This window comes from Ictalurus furcatus, chromosome 11 (assembly GCF_023375685.1).
Source record: "Ictalurus furcatus strain D&B chromosome 11, Billie_1.0, whole genome shotgun sequence".
Lineage (NCBI taxonomy): Eukaryota > Metazoa > Chordata > Actinopteri > Siluriformes > Ictaluridae > Ictalurus > Ictalurus furcatus.
Window position 1 is genome coordinate 177501 of NC_071265.1, and position 12500 is coordinate 190000.

Genomic DNA, 12500 nt, shown 5'->3' on the forward strand with positions numbered 1-12500 from the left:
ACGTCAGGTTATTGAGCAGTGAGAGGTTAGTGAGTGTGTATTGTTGTGTGATTGTCTCACCCTCCTCCAGACTGGCGGGAATCGGAACCACCACATGAGAACTGGCCTGTTTATCATCAGTTACTGAGCCCTGAAACACACACACACACACACACACACACACACACACACATTTACAACACTAAAAACACACAACTTATTTGATTCACACACACACACACACAAGGTTATGAAGGTACCTGGTGTCTTTTAATGATATCCTTCAGTTTTCCCAGAAGTTTGGGTTCGATCTCTGAGCTCAGGTAGATCACCGGCCGAGTCAGACAGTTATTCTGCACACACACACACACACACACACACACACACACACACAGATTTATTAACTAAAGGTGGTCCCAAATGTCTCTCAGGTTGGTGTGAAATAAACCAGAACCACAGAGGTTCCATTAGTTCCTGTCTTGGTGTTGTTTTTGTCTGTGAAGTGCTGAAGAGCATAATCATCTCACCTGTACCAGAGACTTCTCTATGGTCATAAACATCTCCACGTTCCGGTCCATTCTAGAAGGATTCTGGAAATCAAACCTCCTCCTGAAACACACACACACATCATTAATTCCACAGTGACTGGCACAGAAGTAACAGGAACCATGTGAGATCTATATGTGAACTGTGTGAGGAACGGCTCACCATCCTTGGTCACTCTTGAACTTGTAAGCAGCAGCAAGAATGTGACACAGCGCTCCTCCCGCCTTAAAGTCCACAAAACTCTTCATCTGATAACACACAGAGTTACAGTGAGGACTACAGTGTGTGTGTGTACCGGTAGTTTAGTTAGAGGAGGGTGTGTGTGTGTGTGTGTGTGTGTACCGGTAGTTTGGTGAGAGGAGGGTGTGTGTGTGTCTGTGTATACTGTAAGTTTGATGAGAGGAGGGTGTGTGTGTGTGGTAGTTTGGTGAGAGGACTGTGTGTGTGTGTGGTAGTTTGGTGACAGGAGGTTGTGTGTGTGTGTACCGGTAGTTTGGTGAGAGTAGTGTGTGTGTACCGGTAGTTTGGTGAGAGTAGTGTGTGTGTATACCGGTAGTTTGGTGAGAGTAGTGTGTGTGTACCGGTAGTTTGGTGAGAGTAGTGTGTGTGTACCGGTAGTTTGGTGAGAGTAGTGTGTGTGTATACCAGTAGTTTGGTGAGAGGAGGGTGTGGGTGTGTACTGGTAGTTTGGGGAGAGGAGGGGGTGTGTGTGTGTGTACTGGTAGTTTGGGGAGAGGAGGGTATGTGTGTGTGTGTACTGGTAGTTTGGTGAGAGGAGGGTGTGTGTGTGTGTGGTAGTTTAGTGAGAGGAGGATGTGTGTGTGTGTGCTGGTAGTTTGGTGAAAGGAGAGTGTGTGTGTGTGTACCGGTAGATTGGTGAGAGGAGGGTGTGTGTGTGTGTACCGGTAGTTTGGTGAGAGGAGGGTGTGTGTGTGTGTGTGTGTGTGTGTGTGTGTGTGTGTGTGTGTGTGTACCGTTAGTTTGGTGAGAGGAGGGTGAGTGTGTGTGTGGGTGTGTACCGTTAGTTTGGTGAGAGGAGGGTGTGTGTGTGTGTACCGGTAGTTTGATGAGAGGAGGGTGGGTGAGTGTGTGTGTGTGTGTGTGTGTGTGTGGGTGTGTACCGGTAGTTTGGTGAGAGGAGGGTGAGTGTGTGTGTGTGTGTGTGTACCGGTAGTTTGGTGAGAGGAGGGTGTGTGTGTGTCTGTGTATACTGTAAGTTTGATGAGAGGAGGGTGTGTGTGTACCGGTAGTTTGGTGAGAGTAGTGTGTGTGTACCGGTAGTTTGGTGAGAATAGTGTGTGTGTATACCGGTAGTTTGGTTAGAGTAGTGTGTGTGTACCGGTAGTTTGGTGAGAGTAGTGTGTGTGTACCGGTAGTTTGGTGAGAGTAGTGTGTTTGTATACCAGTAGTTTGGTGAGAGGAGGGTGTGGGTGTGTACTGGTAGTTTGGGGAGAGGAGGGGGTGTGTGTGTGTGTACTGGTAGTTTGGGGAGAGGAGGGTATGTGTGTGTGTGTACCGGTAGTTTGGTGAGAGGAGGGTGTGTGTGTGTGGTAGTTTAGTGAGAGGAGGATGTGTGTGTGTGTGCTGGTAGTTTGGTGAAAGGAGAGTGTGTGTGTGTGTACCGGTAGATTGGTGAGAGGAGGGTGTGTGTGTGTGTACCGGTAGTTTGGTGAGAGGAGGGTGTGTGTGTGTGTACCGTTAGTTTGGTGAGAGGAGGGTGAGTGTGTGTGTGGGTGTGTACCGTTAGTTTGGTGAGAGGAGGGTGAGTGTGTGTGTGTGTGTGTACCGGTAGTTTGATGAGAGGAGGGTGGGTGAGTGTGTGTGTGTGTGTGTGTGTGGGTGTGTACCGGTAGTTTGGTGAGAGGAGGGTGAGTGTGTGTGTGGGTGTGTGTACCGGTAGTTTGGTGAGAGGAGGGTGTGTGTGTGTGTGTGTGTACCAGTAGTTTGGTGAGAGGAGGGTGTGTGTGTACCGGTAGTTTGGTGAGAGGAGGGTGGGTGTGTGTGTGGGTGTGTACCGGTAGTTTGGTGAGAGGAGGGTGTGTGTGTGTGTGTGTGTACCGGTAGTTTGGTGAGAGGAGGGTGTGTGTGTGTGTACCGGTAGTTTGGTGAGAGGAGGGTGTGTGTGGGTGTGTACCGGTAGTTTGGTGAGAGGAGGGTGAGTGTGTGTGTGGGTGTGTACCGTTAGTTTGGTGAGAGGAGGGGGTGTGTGTGTGTGTGTGTGTGTGTGTACCGGTAGTTTGGTGAGAGGAGGGTGTGTGTGTGTCTGTGTATACTGTAAGTTTGATGAGAGGAGGGTGTGTGTGTGTGGTAGTTTGGTGAGAGGACTGTGTGTGTGTGTGGTAGTTTGGTGACAGGAGGTTGTGTGTGTGTGTACCGGTAGTTTGGTGAGAGTAGTGTGTGTGTACCGGTAGTTTGGTGAGAGTAGTGTGTGTGTATACCGGTAGTTTGGTGAGAGTAGTGTGTGTGTACCGGTAGTTTGGTGAGAGTAGTGTGTGTGTACCGGTAGTTTGGTGAGAGTAGTGTGTGTGTATACCAGTAGTTTGGTGAGAGGAGGGTGTGGGTGTGTACTGGTAGTTTGGGGAGAGGAGGGGGTGTGTGTGTGTGTACTGGTAGTTTGGGGAGAGGAGGGTATGTGTGTGTGTGTACTGGTAGTTTGGTGAGAGGAGGGTGTGTGTGTGTGTGGTAGTTTAGTGAGAGGAGGATGTGTGTGTGTGTGCTGGTAGTTTGGTGAAAGGAGAGTGTGTGTGTGTGTACCGGTAGTTTGGTGAGAGGAGGGTGTGTGTGTGTGTGTGTGTGTGTGTGTGTGTGTGTGTGTACCGTTAGTTTGGTGAGAGGAGGGTGAGTGTGTGTGTGGGTGTGTACCGTTAGTTTGGTGAGAGGAGGGTGTGTGTGTGTGTACCGGTAGTTTGATGAGAGGAGGGTGGGTGAGTGTGTGTGTGTGTGTGTGTGTGTGTGGGTGTGTACCGGTAGTTTGGTGAGAGGAGGGTGAGTGTGTGTGTGTGTGTGTGTACCGGTAGTTTGGTGAGAGGAGGGTGTGTGTGTGTCTGTGTATACTGTAAGTTTGATGAGAGGAGGGTGTGTGTGTACCGGTAGTTTGGTGAGAATAGTGTGTGTGTATACCGGTAGTTTGGTTAGAGTAGTGTGTGTGTACCGGTAGTTTGGTGAGAGTAGTGTGTGTGTACCGGTAGTTTGGTGAGAGTAGTGTGTTTGTATACCAGTAGTTTGGTGAGAGGAGGGTGTGGGTGTGTACTGGTAGTTTGGGGAGAGGAGGGGGTGTGTGTGTGTGTACTGGTAGTTTGGGGAGAGGAGGGTATGTGTGTGTGTGTACCGGTAGTTTGGTGAGAGGAGGGTGTGTGTGTGTGGTAGTTTAGTGAGAGGAGGATGTGTGTGTGTGTGCTGGTAGTTTGGTGAAAGGAGAGTGTGTGTGTGTGTACCGGTAGATTGGTGAGAGGAGGGTGTGTGTGTGTGTACCGGTAGTTTGGTGAGAGGAGGGTGTGTGTGTGTGTACCGTTAGTTTGGTGAGAGGAGGGTGAGTGTGTGTGTGGGTGTGTACCGTTAGTTTGGTGAGAGGAGGGTGAGTGTGTGTGTGTGTGTGTACCGGTAGTTTGATGAGAGGAGGGTGGGTGAGTGTGTGTGTGTGTGTGTGTGTGGGTGTGTACCGGTAGTTTGGTGAGAGGAGGGTGAGTGTGTGTGTGGGTGTGTGTACCGGTAGTTTGGTGAGAGGAGGGTGTGTGTGTGTGTGTGTGTACCAGTAGTTTGGTGAGAGGAGGGTGTGTGTGTACCGGTAGTTTGGTGAGAGGAGGGTGGGTGTGTGTGTGGGTGTGTACCGGTAGTTTGGTGAGAGGAGGGTGTGTGTGTGTGTGTGTACCGGTAGTTTGGTGAGAGGAGGGTGTGTGTGTGTGTACCGGTAGTTTGGTGAGAGGAGGGTGTGTGTGGGTGTGTACCGGTAGTTTGGTGAGAGGAGGGTGAGTGTGTGTGTGGGTGTGTACCGTTAGTTTGGTGAGAGGAGGGGGTGTGTGTGTGTGTGTGTGTGTGTGTACCGGTAGTTTGGTGAGAGGAGGGTGTGTGTGTGTGTGTGTGTGTACCGGTAGTTTGGTGAGAGGAGGGTGTGTGTGTACCGGTAGTTTGGTGAGAGGAGGGGGTGTGTGTGTGTGTGTGTACCGGTAGTTTGGTGAGAGGAGGGTGTGTGTGCGTGTGTGTACCGGTAGTTTGGTGAGAGGAGGGTGTGTGTGCGTGTGTGTACCGGTAGTTTGGTGAGAGGAGGGTGTGTGTGTGTGTGTGTACCGGTAGTTTGGTGAGAGGAGGGTGTGTGTGTACCGGTAGTTTGGTGAGAGGAGGGTGGGTGTGTGTGTGTGTGTACCGGTAGTTTGGTGAGAGGAGGGTGTGTGTGCGTGTGTGTACCGGTAGTTTGGTGAGAGGAGGGTGTGTGTGTGTGTGTGTTTGTGGGTGTGTACCGCTAGTTTGGTGAGAGGAGGGTGTGTGTGTGTGTGTGTGTGGGTGTGTACCGGTAGTTTGGTGAGAGGAGGGTGTGTGTGTGTGTGTGTGTGTATGGGTGTGTACCGTTAGTTTGGTGAGAGGAGGGTGTGTGTGTGTGTGTGTGTACCGGTAGTTTGGTGAGAGGAGGGTGTGTGTGTGTGTGGGTGTGTACCGGTAGTTTGGTGAGAGGAGGGTGTGTGTGTGTACCGGTAGTTTGGTGAGAGGAGGGTGTGGGTGTGTACCGGTAGTTTGGTGAGAGGAGGGTGTGTGTGTGTGTACCGGTAGTTTGGTGAGAGGAGGGTGTGTGTGGGTGTGTACCGGTAGTTTGGTGAGAGGAGGGTGTGTGTGTGTGTGGGTGTGTACCGGTAGTTTGGTGAGAGGAGGGTGTGTGTCTGTGTACCGGTAGTTTGGTGAGAGGAGGGTGTGTGTGTGTGTGTGTGTGTACCGGTAGTTTGGTGAGAGGAGGGTGTGTGTGTGTGTACCGGTAGTTTGGTGAGAGGAGGGTGTGTACGTGTGTACCGGTAGTTTGGTGAGAGGAGGGTGTGTGTGTGTACCGGTAGTTTGGTGAGAGGAGGGTGTGTGTGTGTGTGGGTGTGTACCGGTAGTTTGGTGAGAGGAGGATTGCTGACGTGTCGCCCGAAAACTTCCTCCTGAAACTGCAGCAGCTGAACCACCAAACTGGACAGAGATTTATTAGTGGGAGGCTCCGCCTGGATATACTACACACACACACACACATACACACACACACACACACAAGCACATACACACGTCAGCCTAATTATCAGGAGATTATAAATAACGTGCTACAATAACAGCGTATTAAACAGGACTACAGCGTTACTGCGTCACTAATAAGAACCTGGAGTATGAATTGGGATCATACGCACGTGTCACGTTTATTGTGGTTAGTAAGGAATTACATCTTCAGCACATTCTGTCAGCAGCTGAGTTTATTGCGCCCCCCAGTTGAGGAACCCCCCCCCCCCCCGAAACTTTCAGTTTAATTGCTGTCCTCAAGGCGAGACCCCTGAAGCCAGCTTTCAAACTGCTGCTCATGCAGTGTCACAGGGCGGGGTAACACTGAGAGGGTTATCTGCCCACTTCTACAAACACACTCTCACAGACATCTACGATTGGCTAGTGTCACTATGATTGACAGGGGAGAGACAGTATGCCCCTCCCACACAGAGAACACGGACATGTCCGTTCCATTGACTCGGCAGTGGACCCAAACCCGCGAGCTCCAGGAACGCTTCTGCTGTTCCACACAGAACTTTCCTTAATTACTACTGAAACCCAGAACTCCTCCTCTTACTTTACTACATTCATAAGTAAACAAAACATACTTTTATACTTATCTTTCACATACTTTTCAAACTGACATTTTTATTTAGACTTTTAAATGATAAATCTTAACGGTGTCTTCTTCTCTCATCAGCCAGTGACTGTACGCTACACATCTGCAGAGCGGACGCCATTTTATTTACATTTTATTAAAATGACAGTACATTAAAGTTTAAAGTTACAGTTACATTTTATTCAGTTTAAAGAAAACAATCACATTCATCAGTGCAGAAAAGAATCAAAGTCACGCCAATTCATCTTCTTAATTCCACCAGTCAAAAATACTTTTTAATACTTAAGTTAATTTAACACAATCAACTTTTTAACTTTTTACATTTACATTTATTCATTTAGCCGACGCTTTTACCCAAAGTGACTTACAAATGAGAAAATACAAGCAAACTTTTTACCGGAGTGAGTTTACACTCTCGCTCACGTATCAGTTCTCAGTACTTTCTCCGCTCTTGTAGCAACACTCACCAACATCAGCGTCCATGTTTCATTCATAGAGAAAATTAAAAAACTTTCATCACCACCACATGCAGCAGTCTCTCCAGGAATTAACGATTTCACAATCACAGAAACGCTGCAATATTCCCACGAGCTGCAATTTTCAAAATTACCGCAGATTTGAGTCGATGTCACGTGTCATGTGACGTCATCACGACGCGCATTCTCTCCGATTCACGTGCGTCAAACACGAGTACAGCTAAAAGGTCTCATTTACCAACAAACATCACTGAAAGAACGCGCAGAACTATTTGGTGCGATCGTGATTTTGAGTTGTTTTCCACACAAAAAAAAGCAGAAAAAACTCGCAGTGCAAATTTGATAAAAAAAGCCGCAACAACAATCATAAAAACTGTGATTTACGCTCAGGGTGCAGCGCTACTTCCTGTTTTGTGCTGATATAATTTTCCTGTGTGTAGGTAATAGCAATGTACAGAATGAATGTTTTTAAACTGACCTTCAGTACAGGGTTTAGTAAGGTATATAAATATATTTGAATATTTCTAATCTAATCTTGTAATTAATTCAGTTTATATTTCCTCAGTTGCAGCTTCAGTGCACAGAACATGTTCTGTTGGGTTTCACTCAAGAGAAAAGTTTTAAAAGTGTTAATTAATAATTGTCGAGCTACAGAGTGGGAAGAAACCATGGACGCCTCCATGAAAGCGTGTGTTTTGTTAGCAACATGCTAACCAGCTAACATTAGTGATGATGAGTTTGTGACCAGTTTGCTTTGTGAAAGCAGTGAACTTTGTACGCTCGGCGTTATAGATTTAACCAATGGATGTGTGTGTGGTGATTGATTCAATGTAAATTCTATTATAAACTCGTTTAAGAAACTCGTTAAGTTATTGTTGGTGGTGTGAGCGGTGTGTGTGTTCACATGACACGTAACTACACGTAGAACCCCTGAGGAACCCCGTGTTCTACAAGTTGCTCAATGCTCGAATCTAAAAGCACAGGTAGATCCAGTCGTTGGGGGGTGGGGGGTTAATATCAATATACTTTGCAAATTTATTAATAAATAAACAATTTGTCATGACTGCATAAGTATTCGCCCCCGTTACTGTGAAACCCCTAAATGAGTTCTGGTTCAGAGTTTCCATCAGAAGTTCCATCATGAGTAGAATGGAGTGGAGGTGTGTGTAATTAAAGTGCCATGAGATCTCATTATAAATACACCTGTTCCTGGAAGAACCCAGAGTTTGTTAGAGAACGTAAACACACAGCATGATGAAGAACAAGGAGTGATCAGAACAAGTCTGGGATAAGTTTACAGTATCAGTCAGGGTTTGTGACATTTGATTAATTATTAAAAAACTAAAATAATACGGTACAACCGCAGCATGTGGTGTTCAGAGGGTTCAAGATGCTACCATCAGCATGCTTCACAGATGGGATGGTGTTCTTTGGGGAGGGGAGGGGGAGAATAACTGGGGGGAATGAGCTGTGTTTTGAGTAAATTCATGAGGAAATCTTAATTAAGTCCATTTCAGTTCCAGGTTGGAACAAAAATACACACTAAGGAATAAGCAAGGAAAGGGGGGCGAATACTTATGCACAGTGCTGTATATCCAGTGACCATCATTATCAACTGTTATTATTCTTAGAGTCATTATTTAATAATTATAAGCTAATTAACACATAATGGGTTTAGAATGCTACTCATTTGCCTGATATTTAATAGAGCTTATGAGGGAATTGTGATTTTGTGCAAAAGTTTACACCCCCCTGCTAATGAACCCGCACTAGCCACATTAATCACGAAATATCAGTGAAGGGTAATAAAACTATTGGGAAGGTTATAGTTTTACTTTGTTATTGACACAGATTGGTTACGGTTATGGTTTAGGATGATGGTGATGAAGATGATGATGATGAAGGTGAGAGAGGAGGGGCAGAATGAACTGGACACAAAAAAATCCATTCACTCATTTTTAGAGAGGTGTAGAAGCTGATCAGTAAATAAATGCATTATAACATGAATCAAACCGGATGCACATCTGGATCTGTGTGTGTGTCTGTGTGTGTGTGTGTGTGTGTGTGTGTGCCGCACTCAAGCCCACATTTAGTTTTTTTCCCTCCCGGATAAAAGAAAAACGCGTCGTGTTCCTTCATCGCATCAGATGAAAGGAGTCCGATCTGCGCAGGTGATGAGTTTTAATCCCTGTTTTAAATGTTTTATCTGAATAAAAAGCTTTATTTTCCACAGGCTAGTCATGCATCTTCTATTGTCTGATTGCGGTTAGAGGATTTAAACAGCTGGATTTCTGTCTCCATGTCTCTGTCTCTCCTCATCATCACCATTTCATCACCTTCACACATCACCTCCACCTGCGTTTCACATGCAAATAAACCGGTAAGTACCTTTTTATAATTCTTCCCGAGCCACACGCGGACATTGTCGAACTGAGACACGGTATCAGAGGCTTCGAAATATTTCACATTCGGCCCGCCGTCTTTCTTCCGCACCGCCATCTTTGTCTCCAGCCAGACGTGTGAGACGGAGCGCCCTCTGCTGCACAACTGCGGTATTTCCTTCAGCTGACGCGAGAAACGGCGTCCATTTTGGCTCAAATTTGGATTTTGAGGTTCCGTTCTGTCTGGCTGTGTTTGAGCCAACATGGCGGGACAAGCAGCACCCCTGAGTCAAGAGTCCCCATCCCCCTCTCTAATATATACATATATACATTTATATATACAAAAGATACGACATATACATTTTATAAAGTGTCTCTGGGTATTTTTTAACTTTATATTTATACTATTTTAATACGCTACAAGTCAATCATTTTCCTGAGGCGGAATGGTGCACAATACTCACTCCAGTCCTACATGTATTTTATTTACAGCCGTTTGTACGAGTTATAAATATGATACATGCGTTAAAAAATACACTGTTAATTAAAATTTTTTTAATGACTATTTTAGAGATGAAAGCACAGCGTCAGTCTAGAACTTTCAGGAGAAACTTACAGCGTGTCACCGCTAGAGGGCGCCGCTGGACTGAATATCACACTTGATCTAAATCTTGAATGTAAGATTTTAACTCCACACCTGGTTTACGCTCATTATTAATCCAACATTTCATCAGCTCCACTTTCATACAGGTGGATATTCACAGGTTGTAGTCCACCTGTAGCGCTGCACAAAGTATTGGCACCCCCTACTCCACCTCAATATCAGTGATGGGGTAAGAAGAAGTATTCCATCAAAAAGCAACACATGTCTGTTTATTTCCTAATCATTCATTTTCATTTACACTGTAGGGTTATATCGGGTATGATTTAGCGCATACACGCTGTTTTACATTATTTAAACTTCCCTGGACATTTAGTTGTTGTCGAATGACGTTGAAAGCTCTGATTATTAAGAGAGATACATTGATAATTGTCAGTTATTTCACTCAATATTGAAATTATGTTTTATTTATTTAGCATGATTATTCAGTCATTTTTGGACAAACTGTGTTGAATATTAACACAGTTATATGATAAGTGCACAGTTAAATGAAGGAATGAATAATAATCCACTAGAGTTAAAGCTGAGAGTTAAACGTACTGCAGCAGAGTCAATAGAAGTGACGTCAAGTTTAATTAATTCTCTAACTTTAACTAGAGTCATCATTATCACAGTTAATTAAGTGGTCTTGATTAAATTAGTATAAACAGTGCAGCTCTTTTTACTCTCTTATGTTTCAGGAAGTTATAAAAGGCTACTCGACTTTTTTTTGTAAAATTTAAAGTAAGTGTGTGTGTGTGTGTGTGTGTGTGTGTGTGTGTGCATGCGTGTGTGTGTGTGTGTGAATCTGTGAGGAATGGGTAATGAATGATGATCAATGATCACTGTCAGTGGTTTGATAACTAGTGTGTGTGTGCATGTGTGTGCGTGTGTGTGCGTGTGTGTGCACGTGTGTGTGTGTGTGTGCGTGTATGTGTGTGTGTGTGCATGCGCACGTGTATGTGTGTGTGTGCATGCATGCGTGTGTGTGTGTGTGCATGCATGCATGCGTGTGTGTTTGTGTGTGTGTGTACAGGAGTGTAGTATTGATTACTGTAAGGTATATGAGGTTGTCACCACCTTCAGCTACACTACTTTAATTAATGAGGAGTCAAATCCCAAAAAGATTCAATTCTGTGAATCTCCGACTCCACAAACTGATTCAGGCAGATCATGAACATTTTCTCCTCGTTATGAACCTCAGTAACGTGAAAAGAATCAGAAAACAGAAAAGTGCAAATCTAAAAATGTGTTAAAGCTGATCACTTGAAGGAGGTACCAAAGAAGTTTATCAATTGTTGGTTATTATTATTATTATTATTATTATTATTATTATTATCCATTTTCTATACCGCTTATCCTACAGGGTCGCGGGGAACCTGGAGCCTATCCCAGGGAGCACGGGGCACGAGGTGGGGTACACCCTGGACGGGGTACCAATCCATCACAGGGCACAATCATATACACACACACTCACACACACTACGGATACTTTGGACATGCCTATCTTTGGACTGGGGAGGAAATTGGAGTAGCCGGAGGAAACCCCCGCAGCACGGGGAAAACATGCAAACCCCCAACCCTGGAGGTGTGAGGTGATATTATTATTATTATTATTATTATTATTATTATTATTATTATTAACATTTTACAAGCTTTATGATTTTTTATTGGTTATTTGATGTTGAATCATCGCTACTTTTCCCCATAGACTTTTGTCATGAATTTTTAAACTTAATATAAAGTATTAATTGTTTGGATTTATACACAATTGTGGAAGTGTAAATAAAAAATATATGAAAATGGTGTAGTTAGGTCAAATTTATGTTCAAGTTATCATTTGAGTTCATGATCTAGAATGAAAACTTTTTAGGCTGTATTGCTACGTTGAGAAGAGAAATTAAAACCAAACTCAGACCTAACTACAGAGTTCCACTCTTTGTTTCTCTGTGTGTCTCTGTGTGTCTCTGTGTGTCTTTGTGTTTCTCTGTGTTTCTCTGTGTGTCTCCGTGTCTCTGTGTGTCTCTGTGTGTCTTTGTGTGTCTCTGTGTTTCTCTGTTTCTCTGTGTGTCTCCGTGTCTCTGTGTGTCTCTGTGTGTCTCCGTGTCTCTGTGTGTCTCTGTGTGTCTTTGTGTGTCTCTGTGTTTCTCTGTTTCTCTGTGTGTCTCCGTGTCTCTGTGTGTCTCTGTGTTTCTCTGTGTTTCTCTGTGTGTCTCCGTGTCTCTGTGTGTCTCTGTGTTTCTCTTGTGTCTCTGTGTATCTCTGTGTTTCTCTCTGTGTCTCTGTGTTTCTTTCTGTGTCTCTGTGTATCTCTGTGTGTCTCTCTGTTTCTCCGTGTCTGTCTGTGTCTGTGTTTCTCTTGTGTCTCTGTGTGTTTCTCTGTATCTCTGTGTTTCTTTCTGTTTCCCTGTGTGTCTCTGTGTGTATCTCTGTTTCCCTGTGTTTCTCTGTGTGTCTCTGTGTTTCTCTCTGTGTCTCTCTGTGTGTCTCCCTGTTTCTCGGTGTTTCCATGTGTCTGTGTTTCTCTCCGTGTCTCTCTCCGTGTCACTGTTTCTCTGTGTTTCTCTATGTGTCTCTGTGTTTCTCTATGTGTCTCTGTGTATCTCTATGTTTCTCTGTGTCTCTGTGTTTCTCTATGTGTC

The 12500-nt window shown here is 44.9% G+C and overlaps 1 protein-coding gene across 2 annotated transcripts in view; it reads right to left on the minus strand.

The window, feature by feature from the left end:
- The window catches only part of smarcc2 (SWI/SNF related, matrix associated, actin dependent regulator of chromatin, subfamily c, member 2), a 30470-nt gene extending 20786 nt beyond the window's left edge, over positions 1-9684 (minus strand). For both annotated transcript variants that reach the window (XM_053636372.1, XM_053636374.1), the window contains exons 1-6: positions 9226-9684; positions 5601-5720; positions 688-773; positions 507-588; positions 240-332; positions 61-130 (exon numbers count right to left, since the gene is read on the minus strand). In XM_053636372.1, coding sequence (XP_053492347.1) covers positions 61-130; positions 240-332; positions 507-588; positions 688-773; positions 5601-5720; positions 9226-9483 — 709 coding nt within the window. In that variant the 5' untranslated portion in view covers positions 9484-9684. The remainder of the gene's footprint in view (positions 1-60; positions 131-239; positions 333-506; positions 589-687; positions 774-5600; positions 5721-9225) is intronic.
- Between the last annotated feature and the right edge of the window lie 2816 nt (positions 9685-12500).